The sequence below is a fragment of the Leucoraja erinacea genome, unplaced genomic scaffold (genome assembly GCF_028641065.1).
Source record: "Leucoraja erinacea ecotype New England unplaced genomic scaffold, Leri_hhj_1 Leri_706S, whole genome shotgun sequence".
Lineage (NCBI taxonomy): Eukaryota > Metazoa > Chordata > Chondrichthyes > Rajiformes > Rajidae > Leucoraja > Leucoraja erinaceus.
In genome coordinates this window covers 43844-60932 of record NW_026576626.1, presented here as the reverse complement: position 1 = coordinate 60932, position 17089 = coordinate 43844, and the positions used below count along the sequence as shown (strand labels likewise).

Genomic DNA, 17089 nt, shown 5'->3' with positions numbered 1-17089 from the left:
TTACCCCACCGGGCGATGGTCAGTCCCGCGGCTCAACCGAGCTCCGCGAATGGGCCAGTTCAAGCTCCGCGGCTCGGGGTGGCCGAAGCTGCCGTCCTCCAGTCCAGCGGTTGCCGCGGGAGCTCCGGAAAACAGGCACCAGCCTGTGACCTGCGAGCTCCCGACGATGTCTTCCACTGGCCCGCGACCGACCCCAGATTCAGGTCGCCGCCGCCGGAACGCCGCCTCAGCCACCGGAGCACCATCTCAGCTTCGCGCCGGGCCGTCCACACCGGAGTGCCGTCTCAGCCCCAATACCGTGTGCTTTAGAAACATAGACACATAGAAATTAGGTGCAGGAGTAGGCCATTCGGCCCTTCGAGCCTGCACCGCCATTCAATATGATCATGGCTGATCATCCAACTCAGTATCCCGTACCTGCCTTCTCTCCATACCCTCTGATCCCCTTAGCCACAAGGGCCACATCTAACTCCCTGTTAAATATAGCCAATGAACTGGCCTCGACTACCCTCTGTGGCAGAGAGTTCCAGAGATTCACCACTCTGTGTGAAAAAAGTTCTTGTCATCTCAGTTTTAAAGGATGTCCCCCTTAACATTAAGCTGTGACCCCTTGTCCTGGACTTCCCCAACATCGGGAGCAATCTTCCTGCATCTAGCCTGTCCAACCCCTTAAGAATTTTGTAAGTTTCTATAAGATCCCCTCTCAATCTCCTAAATTCTAGAGAGTATAAACCAAGTCTATCCAGTCTTTCTTCATAAGACAGTCCTGACATCCCAGGAATCAGTCTGGTGAACCTTCTCTGCACTCCCTCTATGGCAATAATGTCCTTCCTCAGATTTGGAGACCAAAACTGCACGCAATACTTCAGGTGTGGTCTCACCAAGGCCCTGTACAACTGCAGTAGAACATCCCTGCTCCTATACTCAAATCATTTTGCTATGAATGCTAACATACCATTCGCTTTCTTCACTGCCTGCTGCACCTGCATGTCTACTTTCAATGGCCGGTGTGCCATGACACCCAGGTCTCCCTGCACCTTCCCTTTTCCTCGTCGGCCACCATTCAGATAATAGTCTGCTTTCCTGTTTTGCCACCAAAATGGATAACCTCACATTTATCCACATTATACTGCATCTGCCAAACATTTGCCCACTCACCCAGCCTATCCAAGTCACCTTGCAGTCTCCTAGCATCCTCCTCACAGCTAACACTGCCCCCCAGCTTAGTGTCATCCGCAAACTTGGAGATATTGCCTTCAATTCCCTCATCCAGATCATTAATATATATTGTAAATAGCTGGGGTCCCAGCACTGAGGCTTGCGGTACCCCACTAGTCACTGCCTGCCATTGTGAAAAGGACCCGTTTACTCCCACTCTTTGCTTCCTGTTTGCCAGACAGTTCTCTATCCACATCAATAGGTTGATGTTTGCATACTAATCTCTTATGTGGGACCTTGTCGAAAGCCTTCTGAAAGTCCAGATATAACACATCCACTGGTTCTCCCTTATCCACTCCCTACTAGTTACATCCTCGACAAATTCTATAAGGTTCGTCAGACATGATTTACCTTTCATAAATCCATGCTGACTTTGTCCAATGATTTTCACCACTTTCCAAATGTGCTGCTATCCCATCTTTAACGAGTGATTCTAGCAGTTTCCCCACTACCGATGTTAGACTAAGTGGTCTTTAATTCCCCGTTTTCTCTCTCCCTCCCTTTTTAAAAAGTGGGGTTACATTAGCTACCCTCCAATCCTCAGGAACAACTCCAGAATCTAAAGAGTTTTGAAAAATGATCACTACTGCATCTACTATTTCTGGGGCTACTTCCTTAAGTACACTGGGGTGCAGCCTATCTGGCCCTGGGGATTTATCGGCCTTTAATCATATTCAATTTACCTAACACCACTTCCCGGCTAACCTGGATTTTACTCAGTTCCTCCAACTCATTTGACCCCCGGTCCCCTGCTATTTCCGGCTGATTATTTATGTCTTCCATAGTGAAAACAGAACCAAAGTAGTTATTCCATTGGTCTGCCATGTCCTTGTTCCCCAAGATCAATTCACCTGTTTCTGACTGCAAGGGACCTACATTTTTTTTTAACTAAACATTTTCTCTTCCTATATCTATAAAAGCTTTTGCAGTCAGTTTTTATGTTCCCTGCCAGTTTACTTTCATAATCTATTTTCCCTTTCCCAATTAAGCCCTTTGTCCTCTTCTGCTGGACTCTGAATTTCTCCCAGGTCTCTGGTAGGCTGCTTTTTCTGGCTAATTTGTATGCTTCATCTTTTGTTTTGAGACTATCCCTGATTTCCCTTGTTATCCACGGATGCACTATCTTCCCTGATTTATTATTTTGCCAAACTGGGATGAATAATTGTTGTAGTGCATCCATGCCTTCCATTGCATATCCACCATCAACCCTTTAAGAATCAATTGCCTGTCTATCTTGGACAATTCACGTCTCACACCCTCAAAGTTACATTTCTTTAAGTTCAGAACCCTTGTTTCTGTATAACCCATGTCACTCTCCATCATAATGAAGAATTCAACCATATTATGGTGTCTCTTGCCCAAGCAGCCACGCACAGCATGACTGCTAACTAACCCTTCCTCATTGCTCAATGCCCAGTCTTGAATAGCCTGCTCTCTCGTTGGCTCCTCTACATGTTGGTTTAGAAAACTATCCTGCATACATTCCAAGAAATCCTCTTCCTCAGCATCCCTTGCCAATTTGATTCACCTAATCTATATGTTGATTTCAGTCACCCATTATAACTGTTTTACCTTTGTTGCACACATTTCTAATTTCCTGTTTGATGCCACGTGGCGTCGAAAGACGAGAAGTGGAAGCAAACTTGCCGAATGGAAACAAAGCCGAAACGCCAACGAACCGAGAAAGCAGGACGCCAAAAAGCCAACTAACCGAAAGGCTGCGTCGCCTAAAAGCAAACTCACAGAATGGCCACTTTGCCGAAATACCAACTGACCGAAAGGCTGCGTTGCCTACAAGCCAACTAACCGATGCTGCTCCGCGGAAAATTAAAATAACGGCTTGTGTGGGAAAATGAACCCCATGCTCCCGTCTCCACCGGCCAGTGATGTGATGGACGTGGGCGTCTGGAACTATCGCTGACAAGTCCTGCCTTCCCGTCGACGTCATGCCCGTTATTTGACTTTTCGGCAGAGCGATATTTGGTTAGTTGGCCTGTAGGTGACGCAGCCTTTCGGTTAGGTGGCGTTTCGGCAGAGCGGCCATTCGGTTAGTTGGCCTGTAGGTGACACAGCCTTTCGGTTAGGTGGCGTTTCGGCAGAGCGATATTCGGTTAGTTGGCCTGTAGGTGACACAGCCTTTCGGTTAGGTGGCGTTTTGGCAGAGCGGCCATTCGGTGAGTTTGATTTCAGGCGATGCAGCCTTTCAGTTAGTTGGCTTTTAGTCGTCCCGCCCTTTTGGTTCGTTGGCGTTTCGGCTTTGTTTCCATTCCGCTATTTGGCTTCCACTTCTTTGCTTCGGCTTCTCGTCCTTCGACGCCACGTCGGGTACCGTCCATGTGAGGTCAAAAGGAATTGGATCAATTTCACATCAATTTCAACACAGCCATCATTGGCTGAATGGCCTGTTCCCGTGCTGTACTCTGCTGTGTTCTCGGACACTGCCATGTGTCCAAGAAAGTTCAAGAGAGTTTATTGTCACGTGTCCCTGATAGGACAATGACATTCTTGCTTTGCTTTAGCACACCAGAACATAGTAGGCATGAATACAGAATAGATCTGTGTGTCCATATACCATTGTATAAACATATACACACATGAATACATGAACTGATAAAGTGCAAATAAACAGATTATAGAAACATAGAAAATAGGTGCAGGAGGAGGCCATTCGGCCCTTTAGCCAGCGCCGCCATTCATTGTGATCATGGCTGATCGTCCTCTATCAATAACCCGTGCCTACCTTCTCCCCATATCCCTTGACTCCACTAGCCCCTCGAGCTCTCTCGAACTCTCTCTTAAACCCATCCAGTGATTTGGCCCCCACTGCCCTCTGTGGCAGGGAATTCCATAAATTCACAACTCTCTGGGTGAAAAAGGTTTTTCTCACCTCAGTCTTAAATGACCTCCCCTTTATTCTAAGACTGTCCCCTGGTTCTGGACTCGCCCAACATTGGAAACATTTTCCTGCATCTAGCTTGTCCAGTCCTTTTATAATTTTATATGTTTCTATAAGATCCCCCTCATCCTTCTAAACTCCAGTGAATACAAGCCTAGTCTTTTCAATCTTTCCTCATATGACAGTCCCGCCATCCCAGGGATCAATCTGGTGAACCTACGCCTCAATCACAAGGATGACCTTCCTCAAATTAGGAGACCAAAAATGTACACAATACTGCAGATGTGGTCTCACCAGAGCCCTATACAACTGCAGAAGAACCTCTTTACTCCTATACTGAAATACTCTTGTTATGAAGGCCAACATTCCATTAGCTTTCTTCACTGCCTGCTGTACCTGCAAGCCAACTTTCAGTGACCGGTGTACAAGGACACCCAGGTCTCGCAGTACCTCCCCCTAACCTAACCCCATTGAGATAATAATCTGCCCCCTTGTTTTTGCCGCCAAAGTGGAGAACCTCACATTTATCTATATTATACTGCATCTGCCCATTCACTCAACCTGTATAGGTCACCCTGCAACCTCCTAACATCCTCTTCACAGTTCACACTGCCACTCAGCTTTGTGCCATCCGCAGACTTGCTAGTGTTGCTCCTAATTCCCTCTTCCAAATCATTAATACATATGGTAAACAGATGCGGCCCCAACACCGAGCCTTGCGGCACTCCACTCTCCAATGCCTGCCATTCTGAAAAGGACCAGTTCACTCCTACTCTTTGCTTCCGGTCTGCCAACCAATTTTCTATCCATGTCAACATCCTACCCCCAATACCATGTGCTCTAATTTTAGTCACCAGTCTCCCGTGCGGGACCTTATCAAATGCTTTCTGAAAGTCTAGTTACACTACATCCACTGGCACCCCTTCATCCATTTTACTTGTCCCATCCTCAAAAAATTCCCGAAGATTAGTCAAGCATGATTTCCCTTTCATAAATCCATGTTGACGGACTAAATATTTTACTGCTATCCAAATGCCCCATTATCACCTCTTTAATAATTGACTCCAGCATCTTTCCCACCACCGAAGTCAGGCTAACTGGTCTATAATTCCCCTTTTTCTCTCTCGCTCCTTTCTTGAAAAGTAGGATGATATTAGCTATCCTCCAATCCACAGGAACTGATTGTGAATCTATTGAACATTGGAAAATTATCACCAATGTGTCCACTATTTCTAGAGCCACCTCCCTGAGGACCTTGGGATGCAGACCATCAGGTCCAGGGGATTTATCATCCTTCTGTCCCATTAGCCTACCCAATACTATTTCTCGTTTAATGAACATTTCTTTCAGTTCCTCGATCCCTTTAGATCCTCTGTCCTCCAGTACATCTGGGAGATTGTTTGTGTCTTCCTTAGTGAAGACAGATCCAAAGTACCTATTCAACCCTCTGACATTTCCTTGTTGCCCAGAATAATTTCACCCGTGTCTGCCTTCAAGGGACCCACATTTGACTTTGCTACTCTTTTTTTCCCTTAACATATCTAAAGAAGCTCTTACTGTCCTTCTTTATATTCCTGGCCAGCTTCCCCTCGTACCTGTTTCCTTACTCCCACAATTTTCCAAAATACTAGAAAAAATGTTCAATAATAGATTAGATAAATTTGTAGAAAAGAATAAATTAATCACTGAAAGTCAATATGGATTAAAAACAAACAGATCAACATTACTTGCAATATTAGAATCAATTGAAGACATCACAAACGCCATTGATAATAAATTATATGCAGCTGGGATATTTATTGATATAAAGAAAGCATTTGATACAATTAATCACGATATTTTATTAAAAAAATTGGAAAGGTATGGAATCAGAGGAATAGTACTGGACTGGATAAAAAGCTACTTAAGTAACAGGCATCAGTTTGTGAATCTGGGTAGTCATAATTCTACATGCTTGGATATTGTTTGTGGTGTACCACAGGGGTCAGTGCTGGGCCCAAAATTATTTATCATGTACATAACGATATTTGTAATGTGTCAAATGCCTTGAGGCTGGTTTTGTTTGCAGATGATACAAATGTTTTTTTGTTCTGGGGAGAATTTAAAACAGCTATTGGATAAAATAATAAAAGAAATGGGTAAATTGAAAATATGGTTTGTTAAGAATAAAATTTCATTACATTTGAGTAAAACTAAAATAATGTTATTTGGTAATTGCAGAATAAATAAACTAATAAGCATAAAGATAAATGGGGTGGAAGTTGAACGAGTGCATGAAAATAAATTTCTTAGGGTTATAATTGACGATAAAATAAGCTGGAAATCACATATTAAACATGTAAAATTAAAATTGTCAAAACGTATCTCTGTATTATACAAAGCGAAGCAGGCTCTGGATTACAAATCACTCCACATTCTTTATTGTTCATTAATCTTACCCTACTTAAATTATTGTGCAGAAGTCTGGGGCAATAACTATAAAAATTCGATAAACTCATTAACCATGATGCAAAAAAGAGCAATTTGTATTATACATATGCCAAGTATCTGGGTCATACGAATCCATTATTTTTAGTCAAAATTATTAAAATTAGAAGATTTGGTTACATTCAAAACAACTCAGATAATGTCTAGGGCCAAAAATAAATATTTACCTGGAGACATTCAAAAATTATTTAACGAGCGTGTGGGGGGTGTGGGGGGGGGGGGGGGGGGGGGGGGGGGGGGGGGGGGGGGGGGGGGGAGTTGCAATTTAAGAGGAATATTTAATTTAAAAAAACAAAGAGTCCGTACGACTAGAAAAATCTTTTGTATTGTGGTTTGTGGAGTAGGAGTGTGGAACAAATTGAACGAGGAATTAAAGCAAAGTGCAAACATGAATCATTTTAAAATGATATATAAAAAAAATAATTTTCAAGGAGTACCGGGATGGAGGGGATGGGTGACAAGTGGGGGTTAATGTTTATCTATTGCTTTACAATTGTTTACTTATGTTTGTTTACTTCATATATGAAGTTTGTATGTGTATAATAGTTGTATGTATATATATATATATGTCTGTAGGTATTATGGGAAATTGCCTGGGGTAGTATTATTATTATTAATTAATTGATTTTTAAATATGGTAGAAGTGTTGGGGAAAAGGGGTGAGATTTAATGTTATTCTTCTTCTCACTCCTTTTCGAGCTTGTACAGACACAGAGTTGGACATTGGAAATTTGCTTTTTGTTCTTTTCATTGCTTGTAAATATTGATTGTAACGTCCAATGGTTTGATAATTTCGATTTTGTTACTATTAATGTCTTTAATGTCTTTACTTGTTCGGAATAAATAAAATAAGTAAATAAATAAATAAATTAATTAATACTTCATCTTTTCAGCCCGTATTGCCCGTTTTGTTTCCTTCTGTTGTCCTATGAAAGTTTCTCAATCCTCTGGATTCCGCCTACAGTCAGCCACGGTTGCCTCGTACACCCCCTTAGAATTGTCTTTTGGAATGAAATGATCCTGCGTCTTCCGGATTATGCCGATAAATTCCTGACAATGTGTATATTTTAATGCTAGGAGCATTGTAAGATAGGTGGATGAGCTTAGAGTCTGGATTGACACCTGGAAGTATGATGTTGTGGCGATCAGTGAAACATGGTTGCAGGAGGGCTGTGATTGGAAACTAAATATTTCAGGATTTCGTTGCTTCAGGTGTGATAGAATTGGGGGGGCAAGAGGTGGAGGTGTTGCATTGCTTATCAGGGAAGATATTACAGCAGTGCTTTGGCAGGATAGATTAGAGGGCTCGTCTAGGGAGGCTATTTGGGTGGAATTGAGAAATGGGAAAGGGGTAGCAACACTTATAGAGGTGTATTATAGACCGCCAAATGGGGAGCGAGAATTAGAAGAGCAAATATGTAAGGAGATTGCAGATATTAGTAGTAAGCACAATGTAGTGATTGTGGGAGATTTCAATTTTCCACACATAGACAGGGAAACACATTCTGTAAATGGGATGGATGGGTTGGATTTTGTAAAATGTGTGCAGGATAGTTTTTTGCAGCAATACATAGAAGTACCTACTAGAGAAGGGGCGGTGCTGGACCTCCTGTTAGGAAATGAGATGGGGCAGGTGGCAGAGGTATGCGTTGGGGAACAGTTCGGGTCCAGTGATCACAATACCATTAGTTTCAATATAAATATGAAGAGGGACAGAACTGGACCTACGGTTGAGATTTTTGATTGGAGAAAGGCTAACTTTGAGGAGATGCGAAAGGATTTAAAAGGAGTAAATTGAGACAGTTTGTTTTATGGGAAAGATGTGGAAGAGAAATGGAGTACATTTAAAGGTGACATTTTAAGAGTACAGAATCTTTATGTCCCTGTTCGGTTGAAAGGAAATCGTAAAAATTGTAAAGAGCCATGATTTTCAAGGGAAATTGAACACTTGGTTCGGAAAAAGAGGGAGATCTACAATCATTATAGGCAAAAGGGAGTAAATGAGGTGCTTGAGGAGTATAAAGAATGTAAGTAGAATCTTAAGAAAGAAATTAGAAAAGCTAAAAGAAGATATGAGGTTGCTTTGGCAAATAAGGTAAAAGTAAATCCGAAGGGTTTCTACCGCTATATTAATAGCAAAAGGATAATGAGGGATACAATTGGTCCATTAGGGAGTCAGAGTGGACAACTATCTGCAGAGCCAAAAGAGATGGGGGAGATATTGAACAGTTTCTTTTCTTCGGTATTCACCAAGGAGAAGGATATTGAATTATGTGAGGTAAGGGAAACAAGTAGAGTAGCTATGGAAACTATGAGATTCAAAGAAGAGGAAGTACTGACAATTTTGAGAAATATAAAAGTGGATAAGTCTCCAGGTCCGTAGGATATTCCCTAGGGCATTGAGGGAAGTTAGTGTAGAAATAGCAGGGGCTATGGCAGAAATATTTCAAGTGTCATTCGAAACGGGAATAGTGCCGGGGGATTGGCGTACTGCGCATGTTGTTCCATTGTTTAAAAAGGGGTCTAAGAGTAAACCTAGCAATTATAGACCTATTAGTTTGACGTCAATCGTGGGCAAATTCATGGAAAGAATACCTAGAGATAATATATATAAGCATCTGGATAAACAGGGTCTGATTAGGAACAGTCAACATGGATTTGTGCCTGGAAGGTCATGTTTGACTAATCTTCTTGAATTTTTTGAAGATGTTACTCGGGAAATGGATTCAAGATTCAAGATTCAATTTAATTGTCATTTGGACCCCTTGAGGTCCAAACGAAATGCCGTTTCTGCAGCCATACATTACAAACAAATAGACCCAAGACACAACATAATTTACATAAACATGATGAGGGTAAATCAGTGGATGTTGTGTATATGGACTTCAGTAAGGCCTTTGACAAGGTTCCTCATGGAAGGTTGGTTAAGAAGGTTCAATGGTTGGGTATTAATGGTGGAGAGCAAGATGGATTCAACAGTGGCTGAATGGAAGATGCCAGAGAGTAATGGTGGATGGTTGTTTGTCAGGTTGGAGGCCAGTGACGAGTGGGGTGCCACAGGGATCTGTGTTGGGTCCACTGTTGTTTGTCAAGTACATCAATGATCTGGATGATGGTGTGGTAAATTGGATTAGTAAGTATGCAGATGATACTAAGATAGGTGGGGTTGCGGGTAATGAAGTAGAGTTTCAAAGTCTACAGAGAGATTTATGCCAGTTGGAAGAGTGGGCTGAAAGATGGCAGATGGAGTTTAATGCTGATAAGTGTGAGGTGCTACATCTTGGCAGGACAAATGAAAATAGGACGTACATGGTAAATGGTAGGGAATTGAAGAATGTAGGTGAACAGAGGGATCTGGGAATAACTGTGCACAGTTCCCTGAAAGTGGAATCTCATGTAGATAGGGTGGTAAAGAAAGCTTTTGGTGTGCTGGCCTTTATAAATCAGAGCATTGAGTATAGAAGTTGGGATGTAATGTTAAAATTGTACAAGGCATTGGTGAGGCCAATTCTGGAGTATGATGTACAATTTTGGTCACCTAATTATAGGAAGGATGTTTTTGTGGGGAACATCTTTACTCAGAGAGTGGTGGCTGTGTGGAATGAGCTTTCAGTGAAGGTGGTGGAGGCAGGTTAGTTTTTATCATTTAAAAATAAATTGTATACTTATATGGACGGGAAGGGAATGGAAGGTTATGGTCTGAGCGCAGGTATATGGGACTAGGGGAGAATATGTGTTCGGCACGGACTAGAAGGGTGGAGATGGCCTGTTTCCGCGCTGTAAATTGTTATATGGTTATATGGTTATATGACACTGCTGTTCACCGTCATTCCTTCCAGGATCCCTTTCCAGTCTACCATGGCCAGCTCCCCTCTCGTGCCTTCATAGTCCCCTTTGTTCAACTGCATTACTGACACTTCCGATTTAACGTTCTCCTTCTCAAATTGCAGGTTAAACTAATCATATTATGATCACTTCCTCCAAACGGTTCCTTTACCTCGAGTTTTCTTATCATATCTGGTTCATTGGACAACACTAAATGCAGAATTGACTTTGCTCTGGTCGGCTCCATTACAAGCTGCTCTAAGAATCCATCTCGGAGGCATTCTACAATCTCTCTTTCTTGAGGTCCTGAACCAACCTGATTTTCCCAGTCTACCTGCATATTGGAATCCCCCATCACCACAGTGGCATTACCTTTGTTACATGCAGTGTTAACTCCTGCTGCAAGTTACACCCTACATCCGGGCCACTATTTGGGGGTTTGTAAATAACACCAATTAGTGTCTTCTTGCCTTTACAATTCCTCAACTCAATCCACAGTCACTCTACCTTGTCAGTCCCTTTGTCATCCCTCGCAAGGGACTGAACTCGATCCCTCGCCAGCAGAGCTACCCCCTCCTCTGCCCACCTGCCTGTCCTTTCTATAGGATGTATAACCCTGAATATTAAGTTCCCAGACCCGATCCTCCTGCAGCCACGTCTCAGTAATCCCCACAATGTCATATCTACCAACCTCTAACTGAGCCTCAAGCTTATCTACTTTACTTCTTATACTTCGCGCATTCACATACATACTTTTAGTTCCTTACACATCTCACGTTTCACATCGATCCCTATTACACTTGGCCATACTCTCTGCCCCTTTGTGAGCTTCCTTTCACGTTAATTCTGGGGTAATTAACTATCCCTTTATTCTCTTTCCCTTTAACTACATCCTTGACTATCCCATTTGAAACCCCACCCCCCTTATTCAGTTTAACATCACCCGTGTAGCAGTGGCAAACCTGCCTGCCAGAATGCTGGTCCCCCACCTGTTAAGATGCAATCCGGGCAGTGTTTACTACATTCTGTAGTCTTTCCCTCTCCAGGGCGCTCAAGCTTCCGAACCAAGCCACAATGCAACCAGTCAGCATGCTCCCTACTGTGCACCTGTAGAAAGTCCTCCTTGACATACCGACTCTCCGTAATCTTCTCAGGAAGTAGAGGCGCTGATGTGCTTTCTTTGTGTGAGTTTCACACTGTCAGGACTCTGGGAGTACACAGTTTGTCAGCACAGTGTCATGGGTGTATGAAGAGGCAAATCAATGCCTGTCTCCATGCTCAAAACTTCCAGAATATCCCATCACTGAACAGCATTGTCTCATTCACTTCTCAATATATTAGCATTGTCTCATTCACTTCTCCATATATTTATTTTTGTTTTTCACAGAGTGTCGCTGAGGTCGTGGTAAAGGGAAACCGCAGAGACAGTTCCACATTCTTCCTCAGTCTGGTGATGGAGAAGGGTAACCGTGCCCGGCGGGTGATGTGGGAATCCTTTGTGAAAATGCAGAACGAATTACCAAAGCTGAACAAAATACTGAAAGAAATCCAGGAGCTCGGTACGGTAAATCAACACACTGAACTGAATATCACAACGAAACACTGGAGTTAACATTGTTATTCAAGTCTGGTTTAAGTCTGGTTCGTTGATTTGAACAGGTCCTGATCCCGAAGAATACATGCACATCCTCAGAGGTTTATCTGAATTACCCTCTCATATGGAAGGTGAGTGTCGAAATGTACAGTTTACACCAATTACGTTAGAATTGATGTCATACTGACACTGTATGTTCAGAGCTTTGCAGAATTGGAAATCAGAAGATTAAAGATTGACTTATTGGGACTGACACGGGAATTCACTATGGATTGCTCCTTCGTCAGTTTTAATCTAGTTAATTAATTAATTAGTTTTAATTCTGGTTTAATTTAGCTTAGTTTAGTGTATTGTCACTTGAACCGAAGTACAGCAAAAAGCTTTAGTTGCATTCTGCTTAGTCAGCAGAAAGACAATACGTGATTATAATCGAGCCATTTACACTGTAAAGATACATGATAAGGGAATAATGTTTAGTGTCAGGTAAAACGAGGGTAACCAAAGAGGCAAATAGTTGTTCACAGATCAATTGATCTCTGACGTACACTAGAACCATTACACTGCATTATTTCAGCTTCGCCATGCGTTAATTGTACACGGCTTTGCTGTGTATCAGATCTGTGAAATCCAATACTCTCCCGGGGAGACTGTGTATGCAGTAATGCCCCACACACACCTGACAGAGTCCTGACACACAGTGTAATCCACACACTCCTAGATGGGCCCTGACACACTGTGTAACCCCACACACTCCTGGATGGGTCCTGACACACTGTATAACCCCACACACTCCTGGATGGGCCCTGACACATTGTGTAACCCACACACATCTGGATGGGTCCTGACACACTGTGTAACCCACACACTCCTGGATGGGTCCTGACATACTGTGTAACCCCACACACTCCTGGTAGGGTCTTGACATACTGAAAATATGTAGATTCTTAGAACATTCCTGAAAGTCCACAATGTCTATGGTCTTGAATCACGAGGTTCCCTCCACCACAGTGAACATAAACCTGAATGAATGTGATCTGTCTCTCACTCCCCTGCTCCTGGACAGCGTTTCCCTGGTCTTCACTGTCTACCCGACAATCCTCCCCACTCAACTGATGATCTCCCTCTCCCCCTCTCCCTCTCCCCCTCCCCCTCATCCCCCCCCCCTCTCCCCCTCCCCCTCCCCCCCCCCCCCCCCCCCTCCCCCCCCCCTCCCCCCCCCCTCCCCCCCCCCCACCCCCTCCCCCTCCCCCCCCCCCTCTCCTCCCCCTCCCCCCCTCTCCCTCTCCCCCCTCCCCCCCCCCCCTCTCTCTCTCCTCTCCTCTCTCTCTCCCCCCTCTCTCTCTCTCTCTCTCTCCCTCTCTCTCTCTCTCCCTCTCTCTCTCCCCCTCTCTCCCCCCCTCTCTCTCTCTCTCTCTCTCTCTCTCTCTCCCTCTCTCTCCCTCTCTCTCTCCCTCCTCTCTACCTCTCTCTCCCCTCTCTTTCTCTCCCTCTCTCTCCCTCCCCCTCTCTCCCTCTCTCCCTCTCTCTCTCCCTCTCCCCCTCTCTTTCTTTTCCAAGAATTTATTCAACACATCAAATAATACAACAGATCAAATCATTCTCAAAACGAACTTACATTATATCAAGTGTCATTATAGTACAACATTACAATCATTATTCACAATACTCTCAACCCCACGCGTTGACCAGCGCCCACGGAATACCTCCAAAGTCCCCGTGAGCACCGCATGTTCCCTCTCCAGGGACACACGTGCACGGACGTAGGCCCGAAAGAGGGGCAAGCAGCCGACTCTTGCCTGACCATCCACCGTCTGCTGCCTGGACCCGCGTATGGCCATCTTGGCCAGTCCCAGGAGTAGACCGACAGGTAGGTCCCACCCTCCCACTTGGCTCTCCCCACACCCTGCCTTGTGTCCAAACACAAGAATCGTAGGACTAAAATGTAACCAGAACTTTAGGAACAACCCCTTCACATATTGATACAGGGGCAGTAGCCTCTCACATTCCATATAAATGTGGAACACGGTCTCTTCCTCACCACAGAAAATACAGGCAGCGGACGAGTCCGTGAACCGACTCAAAAGTTTGTTACATGCCACCGCTCTGTGCAGCACTCTCCACACCAGGTCCCCAATGTAAAGGAGGACAACTACCTTGTAGAGGGACCCCCCACTGGGGACCTTCCCCGCCTACAGGTGGTAACACCGTCCGCCATGGTGTGTCGGGACGGGAGACGAAGGCAAGGAGGTGCAGAATGTGCAGGAACATTCTATACAGTGAGCGTCTCTTCGCGTCACGAAACGGCACGCTAATCATCTCCGAAAGGCGGGGAAGGTTGTGTGGAACCGGTGCCCGAGGTATATCCCGGAACCGAGGCCCGATGAGCAGATCTGACGGAGCGGGTAAGAGCTCATTTAAAACCACTCTAGGCGCACGCCTCTGCTCGACAGCCGCCATGATTTGTTGAGGACCGGCCACTCCCGCAGCCGCAACATCCCCCTCCCCTCGTGGAGCAACACGCTGGCTGAAAACAACCAGATTCCTCACTCTTAACACATCCCGGTAGAAAACAGGCAAGCCCCTTAGGGCGGGTCGACTGATGTCCGCCACCGGGAGCCGCGATACCCCCTTAGACAACGACCCCGTCGGAAACTAATACGTGGCCAAAACGTGCCATCTGGGGGGTTCTCTATATACATATACCTTCTCAGAGTCCTGAGGCGGAGAGCCGCCACCTGGGTATGCACGCATACCAAGGACTGGCCGCCCTCCTCTAACGGGAGACTCAGGACCGCTGCGGAAACCCAGTGCTTCCTATTTCCCCAAAAGAAGTCCACCAGCTTCTTCTGTAAAGCATTTACAAAAATTGAAGGCGGGACAAGAGTAGCCAGCCGGTACCATAACATGGAGGCCACCAGCTGGTTTATGACCAACACCCTCCCATGAAAAGAAAGAACTCCAAGCAGGCCTGACCAGCGCCCCAGCCTGGCAATCACTTTCGTCTCCAACTGCTGCCAATTTGCCGCCCAAGCATCCTCAGTGGGACTCAGGTACCCCCCAGATAGAGGAGGTGCGTGGTGCTCCACGCAAACATTGCCATCTCCTCTGGCATGGCGTCCACCTGCCACTGACCCACTAAATGTCCAGAGCACTTGCTCCAATTAATCCTGACAGAAGATGCAGCCGAGAAAATCTTCTGGCAATCACGCATCCTCTGCAGATCACCAGGATCGGTGAACATAAGAAGTACATCATCGGCATAGGCCGAAAGAACCAACTCCACCCCTGGGCCCGGTAGGGCCAGGCCTGTCAACCTCCTCCGAAGAAGACACAGGAATGGCTGCACACAGACAGAGCACAACTGACCTGACATGGGGCACCCCGGACGGACCCCCCTCCCAAAATGAAAAGGAGCCAACAACGCACCATTAACCTTCACAAGGCACTCCGCTGCAGCATAGAAGAGGCGGACCCGGGCTACAAAATGCGGTCCAAATCCAAACGCTTGCAACGTTCCGAACAGGTATTCATGCTCTACCCTATCAAAAGCCTTCTCCTGATCAAGAGACAGAAATGCAGCTGACTGACCAGTTCCCTGTGCTAGATGAATCAGGTCCCTAACCAGGTGGATGTTATCCTGAATGGACCGACCAGGGACTGTGTAGGACTGGTTATGGTGAATCAGCTGAGACAGCACGGAGCCCAGGCGATTTGCCTTCGCCCGTGCAAATACTTTATACTCTGTGCATAGGAGAGAGACCGGGCGCCAGTTTTTCAGCAGGCGGAGTTCCCCCTTCTTGGGCAGCAGGACAACCACTGCTCGACGCCACGAGAGGGGCATCTCCCCTGTCGCCAGGCTCTCCCCCAGAACAAACATGTAATCACCCCCCAGGATACCCCAAAAGGCTCTTACAAACTCTACCGTCAGCCCATCCAGCCCGGGGGACTTACCCCTCCTGAGCTGATGCAGTGCACGAGTCAACTCCTCCAAAGATAAAGGGCCATCAAGAAGATCGTCCACTTCCCTATCTATTATCGGTAAACTCTCCCACAGCTCCTGCTGAGCTTCCCCACTGAATCCACCTGCGGAGAACAGGGATCCATAAAAGGATCTGACCAAGGCACTAATCCTCTCTGGATCCGTGACAGAGGAGCCATCATCTGCTAGCAGATCCACGAGCTGTTTGTGGGCTCCCCGCCCTTTCTCCAGAGAGCAAAAGAAAGGCGAAGCTCGATCCAGATCGTGCAGCATCTGGACCCGCGCCCTCACGTAAGCGCCTCGGGACCGCTCAAGTTGCAGGTTCCTCAAGGCTTCCTTCTTCTCATGAAACACACCCCATTCTCTCCCTCTCCCTCTCCCTCTCCCTCTCCCTCTCCCTCCCTCTCCCTCTCCCTCTCCCTCTCCCTCTCCCTCTCCCTCTCTCCCTCTCCCTCTCTCCTCTCCTCTCTCCTCTCTCCTCCCTCTCCCTCTCCCTCTCTCCCTCTCCCTCTCTCCCTCTCTCCTCTCTCCCTCTCCCTCTCCCTCTCTCCCTCCCTCTCCTCTCCCTCTCCTCCCTCTCCCTCTCCCCCGTCTCTCCCTCTCCCTCTCCCTCTCTCAATTTAGCTGAAGGGCATTGAACACATTCTTGTAATCATGAACCTTGAGTTTTGAGTTGAGCCATCTAACATTATGTCCATTTTCTACCTTTTCCCATACAAGATGTTCAACAGAAACACAAGGAGTCACTGAAGGCACAGACTGAAAGACTGAGCGTGAACACGATCCTGATGAAGGAGAAGGTTCAGGATTCCCTGCTGCTTGATCGATACGCTGAGCTCACAATCATCTCCACTGTTCGAGATCGGACACTGGTGGAACATGAGCTGCTGGCAAGAGGCCGGGACCATGAAGAGTGGAGAGAGGAATGTCTCTCATGAAAGAGTGGTGAGAGGAATTGGAAAAAATTCAAGACAGATCGAACGCACAAGCTCACAATCATCTCCCACTGTTCGAGATCGGACATTGGAAAAATGATCGATGAAGGGAGGTCAACGAAGATGCAGTCTGGTGGAACATGATCTCACAATCA

The 17089-nt window shown here is 45.8% G+C and overlaps 1 protein-coding gene across 1 annotated transcript in view; it reads left to right on the top strand.

The window, feature by feature from the left end:
• Positions 1 to 17089, top strand: part of LOC129694555 (NACHT, LRR and PYD domains-containing protein 3-like) — a 33378-nt gene that overhangs the window by 14691 nt on the left and 1598 nt on the right. Inside the window, 3 exon segments of the mRNA XM_055631281.1 lie at positions 11814 to 11985; positions 12086 to 12151; positions 16720 to 16944. Coding sequence (XP_055487256.1) covers positions 11814 to 11985; positions 12086 to 12151; positions 16720 to 16944 — 463 coding nt within the window.